This window comes from Somniosus microcephalus, unplaced genomic scaffold (genome assembly GCF_052327205.1).
Source record: "Somniosus microcephalus isolate GS21.2 unplaced genomic scaffold, FLI_Smic_1.0 unresolved_chr1, whole genome shotgun sequence".
Lineage (NCBI taxonomy): Eukaryota > Metazoa > Chordata > Chondrichthyes > Squaliformes > Somniosidae > Somniosus > Somniosus microcephalus.
In genome coordinates, this window is record NW_028225179.1 from 114,347,890 (window position 1) to 114,375,024 (window position 27,135).

At 48.9% G+C, this 27,135-nt stretch overlaps 1 protein-coding gene across 3 annotated transcripts in view; it reads left to right on the top strand.

Moving 5' to 3' along the window:
• LOC147095720 (ral guanine nucleotide dissociation stimulator-like) overlaps positions 1-27,135 on the top strand; it is a 305,851-nt gene that overhangs the window by 152,130 nt on the left and 126,586 nt on the right. Inside the window, exon 1 of one of the 3 annotated variants that reach the window (XM_085974763.1) lies at positions 16,591-17,490. The exons of the other annotated variants lie outside the window; for them this stretch is intronic. Coding sequence (XP_085830889.1) covers positions 17,335-17,490 — 156 coding nt within the window. The 5' untranslated portion in view covers positions 16,591-17,334. Of the gene's footprint in view, positions 1-16,590; positions 17,491-27,135 lie in introns of those variants that run through there. 3 annotated transcript variants of the gene reach the window in all.

Here is a 27,135-nt window from a genome sequence, read left to right on the forward strand (position 1 = left end):
AGGGAGACGGCGTCGGGGGACGGGTGAAGACCGCCAAGCGCGGGAAAACCGCCATTTTGTGGGCGGAGGACGACGGCAAGAGCGGGAAGCCGCCATCTTGGATAGCAGAAAAAAAAAAATCTGAGAAATTGCAAATCTGATAAAGTACTACAATGCCTAAACACGGGAATATTAGCAACTTTGATAGTGACATCGAAGATTGGGCCATATATGTTGAACGAGTTAAAAATTATTGTAAGGCCAATAAAATTCGTGAGGCTGATAAAGCACTAACATTATTAAATTTAATGGGTGCGAAGACATACGGGCAATTGAAACACCTGTTATCACCAGATGAACCGGCGGATAAGACGTTCGATGAAGTTGTTACTGTCCTGAAAGATCATCTAAACCCCACGCCGCTGATGCTAGCGGAACGATTTAAATTTTACGACAGAAGGCAGCTACAGCATGAAAGCAATGCCGAAATATTGTCAGTTTCGAATGGGACTGACAGATGCACTACGAGACAAATTTGTGTGTGGTTTATTTAAACAGGATACACAAAAGCGACTGCTCGAGGAGAATGAGCTGACGCTTGAGAAGGCGGTCACTATGGCAGCAGCACACGAAGCCGCAGCGAGAGGCACGGCAGTAATGCAGCTACGGTCACCGGAGCTCAGTGCACACAAATTGGGTGTGAGTTCTGTTAAATGTTATCGTTGTGGAAAGACAACGCATGATCAGAACCAGTGTTGGTTTAAAAACCAAGAATGTAGAACTTGTGGTAGGCTTGGACATATAGCTAGAGTATGCAGGTCAGCGAAGAAGACCAGCAACAAGAAGTCACCGCAAGGGAAATACGCAAAGGTACACAAGGTGGCCGAACAGGAGTCCGATTCAGACGCAAGCAGTATTGAACTGGCTAGCTTAAGGGTACTCAACGTTGGTAAGGGTGCAGACCTCCAGACAATTTGGGTTACTCTTCAGATAGAAGGAGTCCAAGTAAAAATGGAATTGGACACTGGATCGGCATTGTCGGTCATGAATAAGAAAGATTACAGAAGGTTATTCCAACATATTCCCCTACAGGATACGGAGATTATATTGACAACCTACACGGGGCAGAGAGTGTACCCCATCGGGACAATAAAGGTTGCAGTGGCCAACAAGGGCGAAGGAAGTCAAATAATGGACTTATATGTGCTACCGGAGGGAGGTCCACCACTACTAGGCCGGGAGTGGTTTAGAAACATAAATATGGACTGGCATTCGCTAAAAGCCATAAAGAGTGAGAACTCGGTGCAGATAATCAGCCCAGACTCTAGAACTGATGATGGTAAGACCAACCCATGTGCAAAAGACAAAGTTTCAGCACAGAATTCCACTGAGCAACAACAACATAGTTTAACAGAGAATTCTGAGTCTGTCAAGTCTACTGATATGCACATTTTTGAGGGACACTGGGCTCGAACTCAACTCCATTTCAAACTACAACAGCAATTAGAACAAATGATTCGCCGTTTTGAGCAAGAGATGAATGAAATAAAAAAGTTCTTTGTTACAGAGTGGGAGAATCTGGAAAGGCAACAGAAGCAACTGATGGAGAAAATGGAGCAGGAGCACACCAACCATCTGCGCGAGGAGGCCGAACGAATCAAAGCTGATTCAGGTTCTGAAGGTGCGTGCCATAATCTGGTGTCAGAAGAGTTAACGGTCAGCCAACTCCTTCATATGCTGAGGGACAAGAATCTGAAATGGGAAAAACTTGAACACGAGCTGCGATCTTCAAAGGAAAAGGGTTCGGAGCTCTCAAAAGTAATTGAGATGGCTGATGTGACGACACAGACTGAAACGACTGCAACAGAGCAGCCATTGGATGCCAAAAGTACGCTGACTCACGTCAATGTAGAACAACAGACCGCTGAAACAGCTGCTCCGGTGGAGGGATTGCATAGTCCGAGCAATCAATCTCCAAAGGAAGTTGAAGTATTAAAATCACAAATGAGGTCACTAGTAAACGACTTGCTGAAAGCCCAGAAAAAGCTGGATGCAGAGGTACACATGAAGAAGTCTCTTCAGGAAAGATGTCTGGATTTGGAACAAGAGCTGGCTAACGTCCAGCTGGGTATGGAGGAAATAGACGACCCTCTCGCTGGCCTAGCTCAGGACGACACCGAATATTACCATGACCTGTCGGACAACTCCGAATATTACGATGTCCTGTCCTGCCCAGCTTGTAACTTCGACCCCCAAAGTGCAGAAATCATGGAGGAGCACCAAAAGTCTACGGAACATCGGAAGAAGGTGGCTCTACTACGGGAAGTAAGAGAGATAGAGAAGGAACAGCAGTCGGATAGCGTCCAGTTGGGTAAGGAAGAAGTAGAAGGGCCTCTCGACCTGTTGAGTGATATTGAATACTACGAGGATGTGGTATGCCCAAATTGTGATGGAAACTCTCAAAGTGCTGAAATCCGGAGGAAGCACTTAAGGTCTAAAGAACATAGAGAGTTGGTAGCATTACAGCTGTCCGCCGAGAAGATGGGAACGACAAGAGTTGTAAAAAGGCAGAAAAGAAAAAGAAGAGGCCGAAAATAATAATTGTTTAAAATATTGTTACTTCTACTACCTCCGGCCGAACACTATGAAAAGATGCTGTCTGGAACGAATTAAGATCAGAGACTGAATTTACGAACTGTTCCCACAGAGACTGAACCTGTAAACTGTTCCCACTAAGAGTATGTTGCAACTGTTCGTAGAGATTGAATCTGTGAACTGTTTTCCGCAGAGACTGAATCTGTGATATGTTACGTTAAACATGAAGTTATATATGTATATATGTTATTACGTTATGTTAAATGGGGGGGATGACTATAAAGCTAAGAAGGGAGGAGTGTTGTGTATGTAACCTGTTCCACCTTAAGAGAGCTTAAGCCTGTTCCACCTTAAGAGATGTACTACTTTCTCAGGCTGCTGTAGACGTAATACCGGGGGTGAACACACCGGTATATAAGCACTGTGCAGTAATCTTGTATTCAGTATAGTCCCTACCTCCAACCAGTAAATACCTGTTTGAGTTATACGTTTAAGTCTTTGTGTTAATTGTTCAATACAATACACATACTTAACACTCCCCCCTCCCCCTCCCCCCTCCCCCGCCCTCCCTTCCCCTCCCCCTCCCCGCCCTCCCCCCTCCCCTCCCCTCCCTCCCCTCCCCTCCCTCTCTTCCCCCCACCCCTCCCCTCCCTCTCTTCCCCCCAGTCGCTCTCTCTCTTCCCCCCAGTCGCTCTCTCTCTTCCCCCCAGTCGCTCTCTCTCTCTCTTCCAACAACAACATGCCCTCGAAAAAGCCTCGGCACCGCCGGGCACTTCAGCTAGTATATATATAGATAGATAAGAAGATAATGGATACCTGGGAGTGAGTTACAGGCTGGAATCTAATCGAGGGGTTTGGATGGTTTATATAGAGAATAATGGATACCCGGGAGTGAGTTACAGGCTGAAATCTAATCGAGGGGTTCAGATGGTTTATATGTAGAATAATGGATACCTGGGAGTGAGTTACAGGCTGGAATCTAATCGAGGGGTTCGGATGGTTTATATAGAGAATAATGGATACCCGGGAGTGAGTTACAGGCTGAAATCTAATCGAGGGGTTCAGATGGTTTATATATAGAATAATGGATACCTGGGAGTGAGTTACAGGCTGGAATCTAATCGAGGGGTTCGGATGGTTTATATAGAGAATAATGGATACCCAGGAGTGAGTTACAGGCTGGAATCTAATCGAGGGGTTCAGATGGTTTATATAGAGAAAATAATGGATACCTGGGAGTGAGTTACAGGCTGGAATCTAATCGAGGGGTTCAGATGGTTTATATAGAGAATAATGGATACCCGGGAGTGAGTTACAGGCTGAAACAACAACAACAACAACTTGTATTTATATAGCGCCTTTAACGTAGTAAAACGTCCCAAGGCGCTTCACAGGAGTATTTTAAGACAAAAAATTTGACACCGAGCCACATAAGGAGATATTAGGGCAGGTGAGCATAAGAGGTAGGTTTTAAGGAGCGTCTTAATGGAGTAAAGAGAGGTAGCGAGGCGGAGAGGTTTAGGCAGGGATTCCAGAGCTTAGGGCTCAGGCAACAGAAGGCACGGCCGCCAAAGGTTGAGCAATTATAATCAGGGATGCTCAAGAGGGCAGAATTAGAGGCGTGCAGATATCTCGGGGTTGGGGGGGGTTGTGGGGCTGAAGGAGATTACAGAGATAGGGAGGGGCGAGGCCATGGAGTGACTTGAAAACAAGGATGAGAATTTTGAAATCGAGGTTTTGCTTAACCGGGAGCCAATGTAGGTCAGCGAGCACAGGGGTGATGGGTGAACGGGACTTGGTGCGAGTTAGGACATGGGCAGCTGAGTTTTGGATGACCTCAAGTTTACGTAGGGTGGAATGTGGGAGGCCGTCCAGGAGTGCATTGGAATAGTCAAGTCTAGAGGTAACAAAGTTCTCAATCAATCTTGTTCTCTGAATTTGTATCTTCCTCTTCAACTGTTCCCACACATGATGGACTTCCTTAAAATAACAATTGCATCATTTTGTTCTGCTCTTTGTCAACGAACCGATCCCTGGAACCAGGACCTGAGCAGCTTTCTTTGATTACCATCCCTTTCACTTTGTACAGGTTACTATCCGGGTTGTTGTTCTCCGTTGGCTGCTGCCAACTCCTACTTTTTCTTTTCCTTTTTTTATCTTTTCCCTCTGTTCCTGAAATATGGGGTTTTGAGGGTTCTCTCCATTTTTCCGTGAAATTCAATCAGTTGCCTTTTGCCTGTGGCTGAACCGCATTCGGGCGTTTTAACTCGCAAGATTAACACTTGGAATCAAATTAACATCCGGCAAATGTGTGAATTTCTTCAGTCAGACCCCTTGGCGGGGGCGTAAAATCATACAGCACAGAAGGAGGCCATTCGGCCCATCGTGTCCGTGCCGGCTCTTTATAAGAGCTCTCCAATTAGTCCCACTCCCCTGCTCTTTCCCCATAGCCCTGTAATTGTTTTCTGTTATGTATTGTGTGTTCTCCTCCTACCTGTGGTGGTGCTGTCACAGGAGATAAATGGTTGGGTGTTCTCTGTTAAGTTTAGCTCTCTTTGTTCGGAACTTTCCAGAACTTCCTTTCCTTCCAATAAAGCACTTCATGTTTGAATCTCTGAGTTCTGAGTCCTAAATTGTGTCTAGGTAGAAAGGTACCGACACAACAAGTGGCGACGAGGATGGGATGAATCTGCGTACATTACGGGTGCAGTGAGTAAACAGAAAATTTAATTTGAAACGTGAGATGGCTACTATATTAGGAAACATCAGTGATTTTGATGAAAATGTGGAGCAATGGAGCGCATATACGGAACGTTTTGACTATTTTGTATTGGCGAATGCGGTGGCAAATGAAAAGGACATGCCTACCTTTTTGAGTGTAATCGGGCCGAAGACATTCAATTTACTTCGCCGCCTCGTGCAGCCAGATAAGCCAGGAACTACAACATATAAGCAACTAGTGGAAATTCTTGGAGCACATTTTTCACCAAAACCTCTGGTTATTGCTGAGAGATTTAGATTTCACAAACGGAATCAAGAGGAGGGGGAATCAGTGACGATGTTTATTGCTGCTTTAAAAAGGTTGTCGGAACACTGCCAGTTCAAGGAGGTGCTGAATGACACCATTAGAGACAGACTTGTGTGTGGTCTGCAAAATGCAGCCACACAGAAGCGCCTTCTTACTGAGGACAACCTTACACTTGAAAAGGCCATTGAAGTTAGTGTCTCCATGGAGATGGCGGAAAAGGAGGCTCACCAGTTGAGTTCAACAGGGAAAGTTCACAAGGTGTCGTCTGAGCCTAAAGGTGCGCGGAACGGCACATGTTACCGTTGTGAGAAAACGGGCCATCACGCTAATGACTGCTGGTGTACGGAGCTGGAATGCCGAAATTGTGGCAAAAAGTGTCACATTGAACGTGCCTGTAGAGGTAAAAAAAAGAACAGACAGAGCTGGGAAGCATGGAAGCAAAATGTCTGTATTTGGACAAGGGAGGGAAAAGAGTGTTCATTCAGTGCAGTATGATGGAACAAGCAAAACAGAGGGGAGCGACACCTCTGAGGAGGAAGAGGTGCACATACTGACGGTTGCAGGTGATTCAAATGGCTACTGGGTGTCTGATGCGCCATCAATTACTCAAAAGACTGAGGTTAAGCGAGTAACAACCAGGCTTTTATTAACTAAAGAATGAAGGTCTAGTCTCGAGTGGTCGACCCGTCCAGAATACTAAGGGACTGGGAGGTAGTCACTTATATACCTGGAATAGTGGGAGGAGTCAGCCGAGGCATGTCTAGACCTGTACCTAGTGGAATACACATACACATACAGACAGGTATAACAGTGGTTTACCACATTCACCCCTTGTTTAAAAATGAGTCCGGCGGGGTGAAGTGTATTTAAAAGTTCGTGTATTGGAGTCTCTCCGGAGGTCTTGTCTGCCGCTGTGATCGACGTGGCGACGGCAGGGGTGGTGGAGCTTCCGGCGTCGTGTCCCGTGTAGGCTGGGGCACTGGAGTGTAGTCCTCTTGGGTGACGGTCCAAGGCGAGCCGGCTGCTGGGGTTGGATATCGGGTCGTGGGGGGGGGTGGTAATGGGTAGTGGGTTACAGCGGTCCCCGAGGGTGTCGTGGGGGGGGGGTGGTAATGGGTAGTGGGTTACAGCGGTCCCCGAGGGTGCGAGGTCTCGTATGGAGACTGTGTCCTCCCGCCCGTCCGGGTACGCAATGTAAGCGTACTGGGGGTTGGCGTGGAGGAGGTCGACCCTCTCGACCAGGGGGTCCGTTTTATTGGTCCTCACGTGTCTTCTCAGTAGTACCGGCCCTGGGGACATCAGCCATGGCGGTAACGCTGTCCCCGATGTGGACTTCCTTGGGAAGACAAACATTTTCTCGTGAGGGGTGGCATTGGTGGCAGTGCAGAGCAGTGACCGAATCGAGTGGAGCGCATCGGGGAGCACCTCCTGCCAGCGGGAGGTCGGAAGGCCCCTAGACGTTAAGGCTAGTAGGGCGGCCTTCCAAACTGTTGCATTCTCTCTTTCCACCTGTCCGTTCCCCCGGGGGTTGTAACTGGTGGTCCTGCTTGTGGCTATACCCCTAGCGAGCAGGTACTGGCGGAGTTCATCGCTCATAAACGATGAGCCCCGGTCGCTATGGATATAGCTGGGGAAACCAAACAGGGTGAAGAGGCTGTTCAGACATTTAATGACCGTGGCACTGGTCATGTCCGGGCAGGGGATAGCGAACGGGAAACGGGAGTACTCGTCAATGATGTTGAGGAAGTACACATTGCGGTCGGAGGAGGGGAGAGGCCCTTTAAAATCGACGCTCAGGCGTTCGAAAGGGCAAGTGGCTTTTATCAGGTGGGCTCTGTCTGGTCTATAAAAGTGCGGTTTGCACTCAGCGCAGACTTGGCAGTTCTTGGTTATGGTCCTGACCTCCTCAATGGAGTAAGGCAGGTTGCGGGCCTTGATGAAGTGGAAGAACCTGGTGACCCCCGGGTGGCAGAGGTCATTGTGGAGGGCCCTCAGCCTATCGATCTGCGCGCTGGTGCAGGTGCCACGCGATAGGGCATCTGGGGGTTCATTGAGCTTCCCAGGCCGGTACAAGATCTCGTAATTGTAGGTGGAAAGTTCGATTCTCCACCTCAAGATCTTGTCATTTTTGATTTTGCCCCTCTGCTTATTGTTGAACATAAAAGCAACTGAACGCTAGTCAGTGAGCAGGGTAAATCGTTTTCCGGCCAGGTAGTGCCTCCAATGACGCACAGCCTCCACAATAGCCTGGGCCTCCTTCTCGACCGCGGAGTGCCTGGTCTCCGGGCCCTGGAGGGTTCGTGAGAAGAATGCCACAGGTCTCCCCGCCTGATTAAGGGTGGCGGCCAGAGCGAAGTCGGACGCATCGCTTTCCACCTGGAAGGGGATGGATGATGTGCCTCAATAAATCCGAGACTCGATGTTAGCGAAACAAAACAAGGCTTTTATTGACTTAGAAGGTAACACACAGAGGAGAATGTATCTTCCATCCAGAGGTCTGCCGTACTGGATGTGCTGCAGGCTGGGCCAGCTTACATAGGAGCCAGGTATGGGCGGAGCCCTACACAGTGCAATACAATGGAAATGAAACTGAAACCAACCACAGTCACAGGCAGAGAAATACTGATGAGTGATGAATGGAATATTTCATCACAATGGATTCGTCCACTGCGTGCATGGTGGCTTTGGCAATGTCCTCCTTGATACGGTGGAAGGCCGAGCGGGCCTCTACCATCAGGGGAAAAGAGGTGGATTTGATCAGCGGACGGGCTTTGTCTGCATAGTAGGGGACCCACTGGGCGTAGTAGGAAAAAAACCCTAGGCACCTCTTCAGAGCCTTTAGGCAGTGGGACAGTGGGAGTTCCATAAGGGGACGCATCCGGTCCGGGTCGGGACCGATGACCCCGTGTTCCACAACACAGCCAAGGATGGCGAGGCGGTCTGTGCGGAATATGCACTTCTCCTTGTTATATGTCAGGTTCAGGAGTTGGGCGGTGCGGAGGGATTTCTCGAGGTTTGCGTCATGGTCCTGCAAGTCATGGCCGCAGATGGTCACATTGTCTAGGTAAGGGAAAGTTGCCTGCAGCGCGTTTTGATCGACCATCCGGTCCATCTCCCTTTGGAAGACGGAGACCCCGTTGGTAATGCCAAAGGGAACCCTAAGGAAGTGATAGAGGCGGCCGTTTGCCTCAAAAGCAGTATACTGGCGGTCTTCGGGGCGGATGGGGAGCTGGTGGTACGCTGATTTCAGGTCAATGGTCGAAAAGACGCGGTACTGCGCGATCTGGTTGACCATGTCAGCTATGCAGGGGAGTGGGTAGGCGTCCAGCAGGGTGTAGCGGTTTATTGTTTGGCTGTAGTCGATGACCAGGCGTTGTTTCTCGTCGGTCTTAACGACCACAATCTGGGCTCGCCAGGGGCTGGAGCTGCCCTCAATAATCCCCTCCTTCAGGAGCCGCTCCATTTCGGTTTTGATGAAAACCCTGTCCCCGGCACTGTATCGGCTGCTCTTTGTGGCAATGGGCTTACAGTCGGGGGTGAGGTTAGCAAACAGTGGGGGGGGTGGGACTCTGAGTGTGGAGAGGTCGCATCTGGTGCGCGGCGGGCAATTTGGAGGCTGCTGGCTGCGGACTGTGAGTGGGGGGAGGGGGCCACCGTACGCCATCGTAACGCTTTTGAGGTGGCACTGGAAATCCAACCCCAGTAGAACGGCAGCACAAAGTTGGGGCAGGACCAGGAGTTTAAAATTATTGAACACAGTCCCGTCTACTACTAGTGTCACCACGCAGTAGCCGCCAATGTCCGCTGACTGGGACTCGGCAGCCATAGAAATCCGCTGGTGCGCAGGCAGGACTGGGAGAGAGTAACGCCGCACCGTGTCAGGGTGGATGAAGCTCTCTGTGCTCCCGGAGTAAAAAAGGCAGTTTATTGCATGGCCGTTTACCTTAACGTCCATTTTGGACCGAGCTAGTTGGTGCGGTCTCGTTTGGTCCAGCGTAACAGAGGCCAGCGTAGGGGTCGGTGTGTTGCTGCGGGTATCAGATGGGGGGGGGTTGGCGGCCTGCTGCGTCCCGGCTGGCGTCCAAGATGGCGGCGTCCATGATTCCCATGTGGCTGGAGTCGTCCAAGATGGCTGCTGCTGCGGTGGTTCGCACATGGCTGGGGAGGCCCAAGATGGCGGCCCGCACGGCCCACACGCGGCGCTGTTGGGGGCCCAAGATGGCGGCTCGCACGGCCCACACGCGGCGCTGCTGGCATTCGGGGTGGCTTTGGCCTTGCAGATGCTAGCGTAGTGTCCCTTTTTCCCGCAGCCCGAGCAGGTCGCATTCTTCGCCGGGCAGCGCGCTCTGGGGTGTTTGGCCTGGCCACAGAAGTAGCATTTCTGGCCTTGGGATACTGCTGTCTGGCTTTGGGACACTGCTGCGGTGGTTGGGCCGTTGTTGGGCTGTGGCTGGGGTGGCACGGTGCTATGGGGCTGTCCTACCGTGTCCCAGGTTGTCGTTCCCCGCGGCGTCCACGGTGCAGAGGAGTAGGCATCCATGCCCCGGTAGGCTGCGTCCAGCGTTAGTGCGATTTCGGAGGCTTTGTCGAGGGTGAGGTCACTCTGCTCCAGCAGTCGCTGTCGGGTGTAGTTGGACCTGTGGCCCGCTACGAAGGCATCCCGGATCAGTTCCTCCGTGTACTTAGTGGGCGTTACCGCCTTACACCCACAGGCCCGGCCAAGCACGGACAGTGCTTGGAGGTATTCCTCAGTCGATTCCCCAGGTTGTTGCTTGCGACTCCCCAGGAGGTGCCTGGCATAAACTTCGTTCACAGGGCGCGTGTACAGGGTCTAGCGGAGCTGGAGGGCTGCTGTGTACGAGGTCGCGTCCCGGATGACTGAGTACACTCGGTGGTTCACCTTGGAGATCAGGACAGACAGTTTGTTCGCATCCGTTACGACCGCAGTGGAGGCAGTCAGGAATGCCTCGAAGCACATGAGCCAGTGAGCAAACTTGGTGGAAGCGTCCGCTTCCCGACTGTCCAGGTCCAGGCATGCTGGTGTGAGGATCTTCTCCATTATAAAAAATTTAGTTAATAAAATTGATGCGCCATCAATTACTCAAAAGACTGAGGTTAAGCGAGTAACAACCAGGCTTTTATTAACTAAAGAATGAAGGTCTAGTCTCGAGTGGTCGACCCGTCCAGAATACTAAGGGACTGGGAGGTAGTCACTTATATACCTGGAATAGTGGGAGGAGTCAGCCGAGGCATGTCCAGACCTGTACCTAGTGGAATACACATACACATACAGACAGGTATAACAGTGGTTTACCACAGTGTCACCACTGGTGGAGGGACAATCAGTGCGGATGGAGGTGGACACAGGCGCGGCTGTGTCCCTTGTTTCAGACACTGTCTACCACAAAATGCTAAAGCATCTTACCCTTCAGCCAACAAACATTGTGCTAAAGACGTATACTGGCGAACCTGTGGCCATGAGAGGCGTCATTGAGGTGACAGTTAAATTGAACGGACAGACTGCAAAACTGCCACTATATGTGGTAAAGGGAAATTATCCATCGCTACTGGGACGTGCGTGGCTAGAGAAAATCACGCTGGACTGGCCTGCAGTCCGCATGATGTCAAAAGGGGAGTCAGGTCTGACTGCAGTGTTAAACAAACATGCAGAACTCTTCAATGGGGAACTTGGGAGCATGAAAAAGATCAGCGTGAGACTGGACATTAAACCTGACAGCAAGCTGAAGTTTCACAAAGCCCGACCTGTACCCTATGCAATTAGGCCAAAAGTTGAGGCTAACTTGGAGGCCTTAGTCGAGAATGGAGTCCTGGAGCCTGTGAGCGTGAGCAAATGGGCCACACCCATTGTTCCTGTCCTGAAAAAGGATGGATCTGTTCGAATCTGCGGGGATTTTAAAGTGACTATTAACCCGGTGCTGTCTGCGGAACAGTACCCTCTTCCCCTCATTGATGATCTTTTTACGGGCCTGGCCGGAGGGCAAAAGTTCAGCAAAATAGACTTAAGCCAGGCTTATCTACAAATGCATGTCGATGACAAATCAAAGGAGCTGCTGACAATTGTGACACACAAGGGGCTATACAGGTACTGTCGCCTTCCGGTTGGAATTACGTCGGCCCCTGCTCAATTCCAAAGGGCAATGGATCAGATTTTGAGTGGACTGCCAGGAGTCCAGTGCTACCTGGACGACATCCTTGTCACTGGGACAAATGAGGAGGATCATCTTCTGAACTTGGATGCGACACTACAACGACTGAAAGAGTACAGACTCAGAGTTCGTAAAGACAAATGTGAATTCTTTCAGTCTTCAGTCGAGTACCTGGGGCATGTGATTGACGCTACTGGCCTGCATAAGGCGCCGCCAAAGGTCAAGGCGATCGTGGAGGCCCCAGCACCCCAGAATGTGAGCCAGTTACGTTCATTTCTGGGGCTACTTAACTACTATGGGAAGTTTATTCCAGACTTAGCAACATTGCTGAAGCCGTTACATCAGTTGCTATGTCAAGGCAAAACATGGAAATGGACTGAACTGTGCAACGAAGCTTTCACCCAAGCAAAGAAAGCATTGCTGAAATCGGAGGACCTGACACACTTCAACCCAAAGCTACCCGTGCAGCTAGCATGTGATGCATCACCATATGGTGTGGGAGCAGTCATATCCCACATCATGCCTTCGGGTGAAGAGAAACCTATCGCCTTCGCATCACGCACGTTGAACAAGGCCGAGAGTAACTATGCGCAGATCGAGCGCGAGGCCTTGGGAATCGTTTTTGGAATTCGAAAATTTCATCAGTACCTGTTTGGGAGAAGGTTCACACTCCTGACGGACCACCGTCCATTGACTTCAACCTTCGGGCCCCACACTGGAATTCCGTCTCTCGCTGCAAGCAGGATGCAAAGGTGGGCTTTACTGTTGTCAGGACACACATACGACATCAAATATCGCAAATCAGACTTGCACGGCAACGCAGACGGTCTCTCTCGGCTACCCTTGCCTGTTACTCCCCCAGAGCCTCGTCAGATAGACATCTTCTACTTTAGACAAGTGGAGGGAGCACCTGTCACTGCAGTTCAGGTGCGAAGGTACACCCGCAACAATCCAGTCCTGTCTGAGGTAATGGACGATGTAATTCGAGGGAGAGCTATAGGAGATTCTCCTAGTTTGAAACCTTACGTTTCAAAAAGAAATGAGCTCTCCGTCCAGGCAGGTTGTCTTCGTTGGGGACGTCGTGTCATCATTCCGCCACCTCTGAGGGAACCTATACTGCAACAACTTCATACAGGCCACAGTGGGATGGTTCGGATGAAGGAAATGGCAAGAAGCTACTTCTGGTGGCCAGGTCTCGATGGGAATATTGAGGAGAAAGCCAAAACATGTTCCCCATGTCAAAGGGTCCGGAATGTTCCACAGCTGGCAACCCTACACCCCTGGGATTGGCCTGCAGAAGTGTGGCAGCGAGTACATGTGGACTTCGCCGGTCCTTTCGAAGAGAAGATGTTTATGGTGGTTGTGGACGCTCGTAGCAAGTGGCCGGAGGTCGCTGTGATGAGGTCTACCACGGCAGAGAAAACAATTGAGAAACTTGGTGAGATGTTCAGCCGTTATGGCTCACCGGAACAACTCGTAAGTGACAACGGTCCACAATTTGTATCACAGGAGTTTGCAACCTTCCTGCATGTGAATGGTGTCCAACACATCAGGTCTGCGCCCTATCATCCCTCTACTAACGGCCAGGCGGAAAGGTTTGTGCAAACTTTGAAGCACGCCTTGAAGGCATCGCAAGGTCAGGGCTCAATCCACCAATGTTTGAACAGCTTCCTGTTGTCCTGCAGGAACGAGCCGCATGCCACAACCAAAACTTCCCCCGCTTCGCTCATGATGAAGAGGCAGTTGCGGACAAGTTTTGACTTACTCAAACCTCCAAGGGCAGAACAGGTTGTCCATTGTCAACAACAAGCTCAAGTTGAAAAGAGAGAGAAAAGAGCCAAGGAGAGATGGTTTCACCCTGGAGAGCACGTCCTAGATCGAAACTACAACACTGGACCGAAATGGGTTCCTGCTACGGTGATCGCGCAGACGGGCCCTGTGTCTTACTCGGTTGAGACTGCTGAGGACATCGTCTGGAGAAGACACACAGATCAACTGTTGCTAGGAGCAGAGACAGCCACAGAGGCTCCAACGGCTGGTTGGCCTGAACTGTTTCCGGATGATACCGCAAACCAGCATCCTTTGCCACAGTGCTCTTCTCCAACACAAGAAGTCAAAGAGACTGTTCCACCTGTGCAACCTCCTGACTTTCAACTGACACAGGCACCTTCTCCATCCAGGCCTGTGTCAATGCCTACTGCTGTGGAAGCCAGCGATGACCGCCGGTATCCTGTCAGAGAGCGGCGGCCTCCAAGACGCTTGGATCTGTAGGCTTAGTGACTTACCCACAAGACTGGGGCAGAATAAACCCCAGGGTAAAGTCAGGGGTTGAGGCAGTCTACCTCTACCCTAGGTTCGTTGAGTGCATTGAAAGTAACTTACCTGTTGAGGAATAATGTGGACCTTCCATTTAAGAGGGGAGGAAATGTTATGTATTGTGTGTTCTCCTCCCACCTGTGGTGGCGCTGTCACAGGAGATAAATGGTTGGGTGTTCTCTGTTAAGTTTAGCTCTCTTTGTTCGGAACTTTCCAGAACTTCCTTTCCTTCCAATATAGCACTTCATGTTTGAATCTCTGAGTTCTGAGTCCTAAATTGTGTCTAGGTAGAAAGGTACCGACACAACATTTTCCCTTTCAAGTATTTATCCAATTCTCTTTTGAAAGGTACTGTTGAATCTGCTTCCACCACCCTTTCAGGCAGCGCATTCCAGATCACAACTCGCTGCGTAAAAAAATCGTTCACTCGTGTCGCCTCTGGCTCTTTTGCCAAAATGTAAAGTTGTACTATTTAAAAACAAAAAGACTCTCCCGCTAACTTTGGGATCCAGCTGCCAGTTCAGCTGGGCCAGATGTTCGCGACGCTGGGAGTGAAATCCGTCTCCAGGGTTAGCGCAAAGTGAGCGATGGTTAATCGACAACCCATTAGAAGAATGAGAGGTGATCTTATTGAAACATATAGGATGCTGAGGGGGCTCGACAAGGTAGATGCAGAGAGGATGTTTCCCCTCGTGGGGAAATCTAGAACTCGGGGGCACAGTCTCAGAATAAACGGTCGCCCTTTTAGAACTGAGATGAGGAGGAATTTCTTCTCTCAGAGGGTCGTAAATCTGTGGAAATCTCTGCCCCAGAGAGCCGTGGAGGCTGGGTCATTAAATACATTTAAGGTGGAGATTGACAGATTTTTGCACGATATGGAAGTGAAGGGTTATGGGGAGCGGGCAGGGAAGTGGCTTTGAGCCCAAGATCAGTCATGATCTTATTGAATGGCAGAGCAGGCTCGAGGGACCAAATGGCCTGTTCCTGCTCCTATTTCTTATGTTCTTATATTTGACCTCATGCCCGGATTTCTTTGTCATTGAAGTCGGACAGGGTGTAAAACGGGTTGTCGATTCGCTGTCACCAGTTCTGCTCTATCGCCAAAGTTCGATTTCACCCCCATTAGACTGGAGGCTGAAAGCTGTTCTCAACAGTTGAAACTATGCCCACTCTGTCACTTAGAAAGGACTAGTAATAAAGACAGACTTGCATTTCTGCAGTGCCTTGCACGACCTCAGGACGTCCCAAAGCGCTTTACAGCCAGTGATGTCATTTTGAAGTGTAGTCACTGTTGTAATGTAGGAAACATGGAATTTGCACACAGCAAGCTCCACAAACAGCAATGTGATAATGACCAGAGGGATAAATATTGGCCCCAGGACACTGGGGATAACTCCCCCTGCTCTTTTTTGAAATAGTACCGGTGGGATCTTTTACATCCACCTGAGAGAGCAGACGGGGCCTCGGTTTAACGTCTCCTCCGAAAGACGGCACTGCAGACAGTGCGGCACACCCTCAGCACTGCACTGGGAGTGTCAGCTTATAACCAGCTGACTCAGTGGCGAGAGTGCCTCCACTGAGCCACGGCTGACTAAATCTATTAATTACTTGTAAAGACTCCCTTGGTTATTCATAAGGATTCCGATTTTAGTAGTTCCGGGACATTCCTTTAATCTGCAATGCGTATGTCGTTTATATTTATCAACCATGGCGGTTGGATAAATAATTAAACAAAATGAACAGTTGCCCACTGAATAATGAATGACCTTCATTTAGTATGAAGTAGTTCACATATAGCGGATACAGAGAGGGAGATAGCTATTGATTAAATGCCTATTGAATGTTACCCTATCAATCACAGCCAGAATCAAACAACACGATGATTAAAGGAGCTGATAGGGTAGATAGAGAGAGAAAGTATTTCCTCTGGTGCAGGAGTCCAGAACAAGGGGGCGTAACCATAAAATTAGAGCCCGGCTGTTCAGGGGTGATGTCAGGAAGCACTTCTTCACACAAAGGGCTGTGGAAATCTGGAACTCTCGTCCACAAAAAGCTGTCGAGGCTGGGGGAGGGGGTCAATAGAAAATTTCAAGACTGAGATTGATGTTTTTGTAATGGAATTATGGGTGACGGAACCAAAGTGGGTAAATGGAGATAAGATACAGATCAGCCATGAAGCAATTGAAGGAGCAGGCTCGAGGGGCTGAATGGCCTCCTCCTGTTCCTACATTCTTGACAGTTGAATGAGTTTCCCACGGCATGTTCACATTCCACAGGTTTAGTTGAGCTTGTCTCAAGCGCCTGATCAGCATATTTAAGGAAGGACCCTGCTGGCTCCTGCTAGGTGTCCCTCTCGCCTGCTCAGAAGGTCGCAGGTTAAGATCGCAGCCTGCGGGTTCGGAGCGGGACGGCGGTGGGTGGGCCCCACCGGCTGGTTTTAAATACCTGCCTGTCCTGGTTCCGCTGAGCGGATGGGGGGGGTCGAATCGCCGTTGTGGTCGCACATGGTTAAATGAGCAAGCCCCGAGTCCAGTACATGCCCACCTGGCCCGCTCAGAGTGTCAGCCTGGATTCTGTGGTCAGGACTCGGGAGTGGGACTTGAACCAGAGGCGGGAGCGCTGCCACTGACACCAGAAGGAAAATCTTTTAATTCCCTGGCGACGTCGGGACAGCCCTGGAGCTGTTGGCGACGTTAGATTCGAGCCCACAGGTGCTGGGCCCTGGAATCCGGATCCAACCAGCACCAGGGCCTCAGTGGCCTCACTCAAACTCGGTGCCGACTTCCTTCCCTCCCTTCTGAAGCAGTTCCTGTTTTTCTTGATCTGCCAGTACCGACCTGCCTGGCTGCTCCACTCGACCTGCGGAATCTTCCCCAGCGATCTCCTGTGTGCGGTGCCTGGGATTAGATTTCAAACAGCTCTTGAGCTGCTGACTAAATTCTGCCGTCAGTATGGCCCCGCGAGCTGAATTCCCGTCTGCCCAAGTCGGTTCTGTGCAGAAGGAAAAGGAGAAAGCCCTAAATTAGGTTTCCAAAAAAGAAATGACCCCCCTGACAGGTTAATCTCAGTGGATTTGCAGCTGTCTGGTTTCGGTTCCGTCAAGCATCAGTCGGTTGTGTTAAGAGGACAGTAAATTCACCCGGGCTGGTTGAGGCCCTTACGTTGCTTCCACGGCAACCAGCCTGGAGCCCCAGGGCAATCCTGTTTGACCCAGGAGTCGATGGTTTTCCGGGTCCAGCTTCGCGATACATGAGGAACGGGGTTCTTGGCGGGTGCCTGTCCCGCAGACAGGCACCAATGGACGAGGATGATGTCAACGTCAGCATCTGTGGCTTGCTCTGGTTCCGGAGGGACTCGAGGGAATGCAGTGAGATGAGGACACGGTGGTACTGCGACTTTGACCAGGTAGGTAGGCACCGGGGGGACCAATCGGAGTCATGTTTATAGGCATTTGTGTTCCCTTTATGGTGTCAGCCAGTGGCTCAGTGGGTAGCACGCCTCGCTCTTCTGAGTCGGAAAGTCGTGAGTTCAAGTCCCACTCTAGGGACTCGAGCACAAAAATCTAGGCTGCCCTGTCGGAGGTGCCGTCTTTCAGATGAGACGTTAAACCAAGACCCCCGTCTGCTCTCTCGGGTGGGCGTAAAAGATCCCGCGGCCACTATTTCAAAGAAGAGCAGGGGAGTTCTCCCTGGTGTCCCAGCCAATATTTATCCCTTAATCAACATCTAGAACAGATTATCTGGTCATTATCACATTGTTGTTTGTGGGAGCTTGCTGTGTGCAAATTGGCTGCTGTGTTTCCTACATTACAACAGTGACTACACTTCAAAAGTAAAAATAAATTCAAATGTAAAGCACCTTGAGAGGTCCTGAGGTTGTGAAAGGTGCTATATAAATGCAAGCCTTTAAAAAAAAAGTCATGTTTTACCTGATGCCAGGGATAAGAGACTTCAGTTATGTGGAAAGATTAGGGAAGCTGGGATTGTTCTCCTTGGAGCAGCGAAGGTTAAAGGGAGATTTAATAGAGGTCTTCAAAATCATAAATAAGGAGAAACTGTTTCCACAGTCAAGAGGGCCGGTAACCAGAGGACACAGATTTAAGGTGTGATGCGCTATCAATTACTCATAAAAGACTGAGAGTTAAGAGAGTAACTAAAGGCTTTTATTAACAAAAGAATGAAGGTCTGCCTCGAGTGGTCGACCGGTCCAGAATACAAAGGGGCTGGGGAGCAGTCACCTTTATACTAGGACTTGTGGGAGGAGTCAGCCGAGGCATGTCCAGGCATGTACACAGTGGAATACAAACAGTGGTTTACCACAAGGTGATTGGCAAAAGCACCAGAGGCGAGATGAGGGGAATTTTCTTTGCGCAGTGAGTTGTTGTGAGCTGGAATGCACTGCCTGAAAGGGAGGTGGAAGAAAATTCAATAGTAACTTTCAAAAGGGGAATTGGATAAATACTCGAAAGGGAAAAATTTGCAGGGCTATGGGGAAAGAGCGGGGAGTGGGACTAATTGGAGAGCTCTTTCAAAGAGCCAGCACAGACGCGATGGGCCGAATGGCCTCCTTCTGTGCTGTATGATTTTACGCCCCTGCCAAGGGGTCTGACTGAGGCATTCACAAATTTGCCAGCTGTTAATTTGATTCCAAGTGTTAATCTGGCGAGTTATAACGCCCGAATGCGGTTCAGCCACGGGCAAAAGGCAACTGATTTAATTTCAAGGAAAAATGGACACAACCCTCAAAACCCCAGAAACCCCATTGCAATAAAATTGTGAGTTGGCTCATCCAGTCACTGTAAATCAGCGGCCTGTGGACGTAGGGTGTCAGTGGCCTGTGGGTGGGCTGGTGTGGGCGCGGGTAAATGTGCTGCCCGGTCTGGTGCTGAACGACACAGGCCCAGACTGTACCAGGGCTGATCCTCAGTCCACCTGATCCCAGCCGAGGCAGCACTCGGGGTGCAGGGTGGCAACTCTCCACCATACCCCTCGGAGCGCGAGAGAGGGAACATGGCCCGGGGCTTCTCCCTTGCTGGAATTGCGCACACGTGGATGTCAGCTGCCTACAGGATTGCACTCAGTGATATTTTTATTTTTATTAATTCGCAAGGCCAGCATTTATTGCCCGTCCTCAGTTGCCCTTGAGAAGGTGGTGGTGAGCCACCTTCTTGAGCCACTGCAGTCCGTGTGGTGAAGGTACTCCCACAGTGCTGTTAGGGAGGGAGTTCCAGGAGTTTGACCCAGCGACTATGAAGGATCGGCTGATATACTTCTAAGTCAGGATGGTGTGTGACTTGGAGGGGAACTTGGATGTGGTGGTGTTCCCATGCACCTGCTGCCCTTGTCCTTCTAGGTGGAAGAGGTCGCGGGTTTGGATTTGGGTTTGAAGTTGCGATGCCTCCGGATAGCTGAATAGCCTGCTGACACTCGCTCCTGGTATTTCAGCGCAGTACCAGAGGGCTGCAGCATCCTTGTAATAAGTCAACACCTCGGCAGAAATAGAACTGTGTGCGGGTGGTGTAGTTACAGTGTGAATAGTGTCATAGTGTGTTGTATGATATTAGTTTCCATGTATACTATAAAGTGTCTATTGTATGCTAATAAGATCCATACATAATATATACCAACAGAATCAGGGTTAGTCTGTATTGTATGATGATACAGGTACACTATCCCTTATCCGAAAGCCTTGGGACCAGCTGAGTTTCGGTTTTCGGAATTTTTCGGATTTCAGAAGGTATTATTATAAGACTGGGAAATTTGTATTTAATGTAAATTGTAAAAGTTCAGGCTACCTCTTGCGACTGTTCCGTGTCTCATTCCCCTTCCTGCTTCTCTGGAAAGCCGGATATCGGCTGATTCCTACTAAGCTGGCCCGCAAATCAGGTCGGGGGGTCGGGGGGGAGAAAAGAATATCGGACGGGCCGCGGTTCAGGTCGGGGGGGTCCGGGGGGGGGTGGGTCCGGGGGGGGGGTGGTGGTCGGGGTCGGGGGGGGTGTCCGGGAGGGGGGTCGGGGAGGGGTCCGGTGGGGGGGGGGGTCGGGGGGAGAAAAGAATATCGGTCGGGTCGGGGGCGGGGGGGAGAAAAGAATATCGGACGGGCCGCGGTTCGGGTCGGGTCGGGAGAAAAGAATATCGGACGGGCCGCGGTTCGGGTCGGGTCGGAGAAAAGAATATCGGTCGGGTCGGGGGCGGGGGGGAGAAAAGAATATCGGACGGGCCGCGGTTCGGGTCGGGTCGGGAGAAAAGAATATCGGACGGGCCGCGGTTCGGGTCGGGTCGGGTCGGGGGGGAGAAAAGAATATCGGACGGGCCGCGGTTCGGGTCGGGTCGGGAGAAAAGAATATCGGACGGGCTGCGGTTCGGGTCGGGTCGGGAGAAAAGAATATCGGTCGGGTCGGGGGCGGGGGGGAGAAAAGAATATCGGACGGGCCGCGGTTCGGGTCGGGTCGGGAGAAAAGAATATCGGACGGGCCGCGGTTCGGGTCGGGTCGGGTCGGGGGGGAGAAAAGAATATCGGACGGGCCGCGGTTCGGGTCGGGTCGGGAGAAAAGAATATCGGACGGGCTGCGGTTCGGGTCGGGTCGGGTCGGGGGGAAGAAAAGAATATCGGATGGGCCGTTGCAGCTATCGGACGGGCCGCTGTATTGTTGGGTTCACTCTCCCGGTACCTCCTTCACACTGCCTGGCTCGGCCTGCAATCTCCTACCCAGGAGGGAACCCTGTGACCCTCTGCCCTGCTCAGCATAAGTCGTGCGCCACTCTGGTCATGTCGTGCGCACGACTTACGCTGAACAAAAAAACTTTCGGTTTTTAGAGGTTTTCGGTTTTCGGAAGTTCGGATAAAGGATAGTCTACCTGTAGCATCAGTGTATATTCAGTACTAACAGTATCAGCCTATATTACATGTTAAAAGGGTCAGTGTATATCTAATACTAACTGTGTCAGCTGTTGCCCACTTGGTAGCACCCTCGCCTCTGAGTCAGAAGGCCGTGGGTTCAAGTCCCACTCCAGAAACTTGAACACAAATATCTAGGCTGACACTCCAGTGCAGTGCTGAGGGAGTGCTGCCCTGTCGGAGGTGCCGTCTTTCAGATGAGATGTTAAACCGCTCTCTCAGCTGGACTTAAAAGATCCCATGGCACAGTTTTGAAGAAGAGCAGGGGAGTTATCCCCGGTGTCCTGGCCAATATATATCCCTCAATCAACATCAGTTGAAGCAGATGATCTGGTCATTATCTCATTGCTTTGTGTGGGAACTTGCTGGGCACAAATTGGCTGCCATGTTTCCCACATTACAACAGTGACCACACTTCAAAAAGTACTTAATTGGCTGTAAAACATTTTGGTACATCTGGTGGTTGTGAAAGGTGCTATAGAAATGCAAGACTTTCTTTTTTTGTATTGTATGTTAAAAGGTCAGTGTGTGTTCAATACGAACAGCATCATTCTATACTGTGTGTTAACAGGGTCAGTGTGTGTTCAATGCTAACAGCATCATTCTATACTGTGTGTTAACAGGGTCAGTGTGTGTTCAATACGAACAGCATCATTCTATACTGTGTGTTAACAGGGTCAGTGTGTGTTCAATACTAACAGTATCAGCCTGTACTGTGTGTTAACAGGGTCAGTGTGTTCAATACTAACAGTATCAGCCTGTACTGTGTGTGAACAGGGTCAGTGTGTGTTCAATGCTAACAGCATCATTCTATATTGTGTGTTAACAGGGTCAGTGTGTGTTCAATACTAACAGTATCATTCTGCACTGTGTGTTAACAGGGTCAGTGTGTGTTCAATACTAACAGTATCATTCTGTACTGTGTGTTAACAGGGTCAGTGTGTGTTCAATACTAACAGTATCAGCCTGTACTGTGTGTTAACAGGGTCAGCCTGTGTTCAATACTAACAGTATCAGCCTGTACTGTGTTAACAGGGTCAGTCTGTGTTCAATACTAACAGTATCAGCCTGTACTGTGTGTTAACAGGGTCAGTGTGTGTTCAATGCTAACAGTATCAGCCTGTACTGTGTGTTAACAGGGTCAGCCTGTGTTCAATACTAACAGTATCAGCCTGTACTGTGTGTTAACAGGGTCGGTGTGTGTTCAATACTAACAGTATCAGCCTGTACTGTGTGTTTACAGGGTCAGCCTGTGTTCAATACTAACAGTATCAGCCTGTACTGTGTGTTAACAGGGTCAGTGTGTGTTCAATACTAACAGTATCAGCCTGTACTGTGTGTTAACAGGGTCGGTGTGTGTTCAATACTAACAGTATCAGCCTGTACTGTGTGTTAACAGGGACAGCCTGTGTTCAATACGAACAGTATCAGCCTGTACTGTGTGTTAACAGGGTCGGTGTGTTCAATACTAACAGTATCAGCCTGTACTGTGTGTTAACAGGGTCAGTCTGTGTTCAATACTAACAGTATCAGCCTGCACTGTGTGTTAACAGGGTCAGTGTGTGTTCAATACTAACAGTATCAGCCTGTACTGTGTGTTAACAGGGTCGGTGTGTGTTCAATACTAACAGTATGAGCCTGTACGGTGTGTTAACAGGGTCAGTCTGTGTTCAATACTAACAGTATCAGCCTGTACTGTGTGTTAACAGGGTCAGTGTGTGTTCAGTACTAACAGTATCAGCCTGTACTGTGTGTTAACAGGGTCAGTGTGTTCAATACTAACAGTATCATTCTATACTGTGTGTTAACAGGGTCAGTGTGTTCAATACTAACAGTATCATTCTATACTGTGTGTTAACAGGGTCGGTGTGTGTTCAATACTAACAGTATCAGCGTGTACGGTGTGTTAACAGGGTCAGCCTGTGTTCAATACTAACAGTATCATTCTATACTGTGTGTTAACAGGGTCAGTCTGTGTTAAATACTAACAGTATCAGCCTGTACTGTGTGTTAACAGGGTCAGTGTGTGTTCAATACTAACAGTATCAGCCTGTACTGTGTGTTAACAGGGTCAGTCTGTGTTCAATACTAACAGTATCAGCGTGTACGGTGTGTTAACAGGGTCGGTGTGTGTTGAATACTAACAGTATCAGCCTGTACTGTGTGTTAACAGGGTCAGTCCGTGTTCAATACTAACAGTATCAGCCTGTACTGTGTGTTAACAGGGTCAGTGTGTGTTCAATACTAACAGTATCAGTCTGTACTGTGTGTTAACAGGGTCAGTCTGTGTTCAATACTAACAGTATCAGCCTGTACTGTGTGTTAACAGGGTCAGTCTGTGTTCAATACTAACAGTATCAGCCTGTACTGTGTGTTAACAGGGCCAGTCTGTGTTCAATACTAACAGTATCAGCCTGTACTGTGTGTTAACAGGATCAGTCTGTGTTCAATACTAACAGTATCAGCCTGTACTGTGTGTTAACAGGGTCAGTGTGTTTTCAATACGAACAGTATCAGCCTGTACTGGGTGGTAACAGGGTCAGTCTGTGTTCAAAACTAACAGTATCAGCCTGTACTGTATGTTAAAAGGTCAGTGTGTGTTCAATACTAACATTATCAGCCTGTACTGTGTGTTAACAGGGTCAGTATGTGTTCAATACTAACGGTATCAGCCTGTACTGTGTGTTAACAGGGTCAGTCTGTGTTCAATACTAACAATATCAGCCTGTACTGTGTGTGAACAGGGTCAGTGTGTGTTCAATACTAACAGTATCAGCCTGTACGGTGTGTTAACAGGGTCAGTGTGTGTTCAATACTAACAGCATCATTCTATACTGTGTGTTAACAGGGTCAGTCTGTGTTCAATACTAACAGTATCAGCCTGTACTGTGTGTTAACAGGGTCAGTCTATGTTCAATACTAACAGTATCAGCCTGTACTGTGTGTTAACAGGGTCAGTGTGTGTTCAATACTAACAGTATCAGCCTGTACTGTGTGTTAACAGGGTCAGTCTGTGTTCAATACTAACAGTATCATTCTGTACTGTGTGGTAACAGGGTCAGTGTGTGTTCTATACTAACAGTATCAGCCTGTACTGTGTGTTACAGGGTCAGTCTGTGTTCAATACTAACAGTATCAGCCTGTACTGTGTGTTAACAGGGTCAGTGTGTGTTCAATACTAACAGTATCAGCCTGTACTGTGTGTTAACAGGGTCAGTCTGTATTCAATACTAACAGTATCAGGCTGTACGGTGTGTTACAGGGTCAGTCTGTGTTCAATACTAACAGTATCAGCCTGTACTGTGTGTTAACAGGGTCAGTCTGTATTCAATACTAACAGTATCAGGCTGTACGGTGTGTTAACAGGGTCAGTGTGTGTTCAATACTAACAGTATCAGCCTGTACTGTGTCTTAACAGGGTCAGCCTGTGTTCAATACTAACAGTATCAGCCTGTACTGTGTGTTAACAGGGTCAGTCTGTGTTCAATACTAACAGTATCAGCCTGTACTGTGTGTTAACAGGCTCAGTCTGTGTTCAATACTAACAGTATCAGCCTGTACTGTGTGTTAACAGGGTCAGTGTGTGTTCAATACGAACAGTATCAGCCTGTACTGTCTGTTAACAGGGTCAGTCTGTGTTCAAAACTAACAGTATCAGCCTGTACTGTGTGTTAAAAGGTCAGTGTGTGTTCAATACTAACAGTATCAGCCTGTACTGTGTGTTAACAGGGTCAGTATGTGTTCAATACTAACAGTATCATTCTGTACTGTGTGTTAACAGGGTCAGTGTGTGTTCAATACTAACAGTATCAGCGTGTACTGTGTGTTAACAGGGTCAGCGTGTGTTCAATACTAACAGTATCATTCTGTACTGTGTGTTAACAGGGTCAGTCTGTGTTCAATACTAACAGTATCAGCCTGTACTTTGTGTTAACAGGGTCAGTCTGTGTTCAATACTAACAGTATCAGCCTGTATTGTGTGTTAACAGGGTCAGTCTGTGTTCAATACTAACAGTATCAGCCTGTACTGTGTGTTAACAGGGTCAGTCTATTTTCAATACTAACAGTATCAGCCTGTACTGTGTGTTAACAGGGTCAGTCTGTGTTCAAAACTAACAGTATCAGCCTGTACTGTGTGTTAACAGGGTCAGTCTGTGTTCAATACTAACAGTATCAGCGTGTACAGTGTGTTAACAGGGTCAGTCTGTGTTCAATACTAACAGTATCAGGCTGTACTGTGTGTTAACAGGGTCAGTCTGTGTTCAATACTAACAGTATCAGCCTGTACTGTGTGTTAACAGGGTCAGTCTGTGTTCAACACTAACAGTATCAGCCTGTACTGTGTGTTAACAGGGTCAGTCTGTGTTCAATACTAACAGTATCAGCCTGTACTGTGTGTTAACAGGGTCAGTCTGTGTTCAATACTAACAGTATCAGCCTGTACTGTGTGTTAACAGGGTCAGTCTGTGTTCAATACTAACAGTATCAGCCTGTACTGTGTGTTAACAGGATCAGTGTGTATTCAATACTAACAGTATCAGCCTGTACTGTGTGTTAACAGGATCAGTGTGTGTTCAGTACTAACAGTATCAGCCTGTACTGTGTGTTAACAGGATCAGTGTGTGTTCAGTACTAACAGTATCAGCCTGTACTGTGTGTTAACAGGGTCAGTCTGTGTTCAATACTAACAGTATCAGCCTGTACTGTGTGTTAACAGGGTCAGTCTGTGTTCAATACTAACAGTATTAGCCTGTACTGTGTGTTAACAGGATCAGTGTGTGTTCAATACTAACAGTATCAGCCTGTACTGTGTGTTAACAGGATCAGTGTGTGTTCAGTACTAACAGTATCAGCCTGTACTGTGTGTTAACAGGATCAGTGTGTGTTCAGTACTAACAGTATCAGCCTGTACTGTGTGTTAACAGGGTCGGTGAGACCTCCCTGGCCTGTGTAGCTCAGTTGCGTATTGATCAACATAACCTGCGGGGAAACCCTTCTCATCGACTCCTTGCTCAAGCACTGCTGACTAACCAGTGATGATCACGCCCTTTAGTGTTGCCTCACAGGATGTAACGAATTACTTGTTCAGATAATTACTCAGCTCAGATAATCAGTCGTCAGGGGACAGCTTCCTGTCTTTCAAAGTGAAAATATATATCTTTGTGTACTGTGTAGTTGCTGTTGCCATGACGACGGCAAAGGTGGGGACATTGCAGGAGATGGATGTCAGACGTTGGCAGATGGATCCCAGTTGCCTCCTCCTGGCGCCTGGCACCTGAAGCTTTACCATCGCCCAGCCAGAGCAGACCATTCATAGAGTCGTACAAACTCGCAGCACAGAAGGAGGCCATTCGGCCCATTGTGCCTGTGCCGGCTCTTTGAAAGAGCTCTCACACTTCGTCCCATACCCCCCGTCTTTAGTCCGTAATCCTGTAAGTTCCTGTCCAACCCCCTTTTAAAATTATTTATGGGGTCAGAAAGAAAGACTTGCATTTCTATAGCGCCTTTCACGAACACCGGACGTCTCAAAGCACTTTGCAGCCAATGAAGTACTTTTTGAAGCGGAATCACTGTTGTAATGTGGGAAACGCGGCAGCCAGTTTGCGCACAGCAAGCTTCCACAAACAGCAATAAGATAATGACCAGATAATCTGTTTTTGTTATGTTGGTTGAGGGATAAATATTGGCCAGGACACCGGGGATAACTCCCTTGCTCTTCTTCAAAATAGTGGCCGTGGGATCTTTTACATCCACCTGAGAGAGCAGACGGGGCCTCGGTTTAATGTCTCATCTGAAAGACGGCACCTCTGACAGTGCAGCACTCCCTCAGCACTGCACTGGGAGTGTCAGCCTGGATTTTTGTGCTCAAGTCTCTGGAGTGGGACTTGAACCCACAACCTTCTGACTCAGAGGCGAGCTTTCACCAGCTTGTCAGGTAGAGCGTTCCAGATCCCGACAACTCTCTGACTGAAAAAATGTCTCCTTCTCTCCCCTCTAGATCTTTTGCCAATGATTTTGAATCTATGAGCTCTAGTTATTGACCCACTCGCCAGAGGGAATGATTTTTCCCTATCTACTCTAGCAAGTCCTTTCTCATCACCTTGAAAACCTCCGTTAGCTCGCCTCTTTCACCTTCTCTGTTCCAAGGAGAAC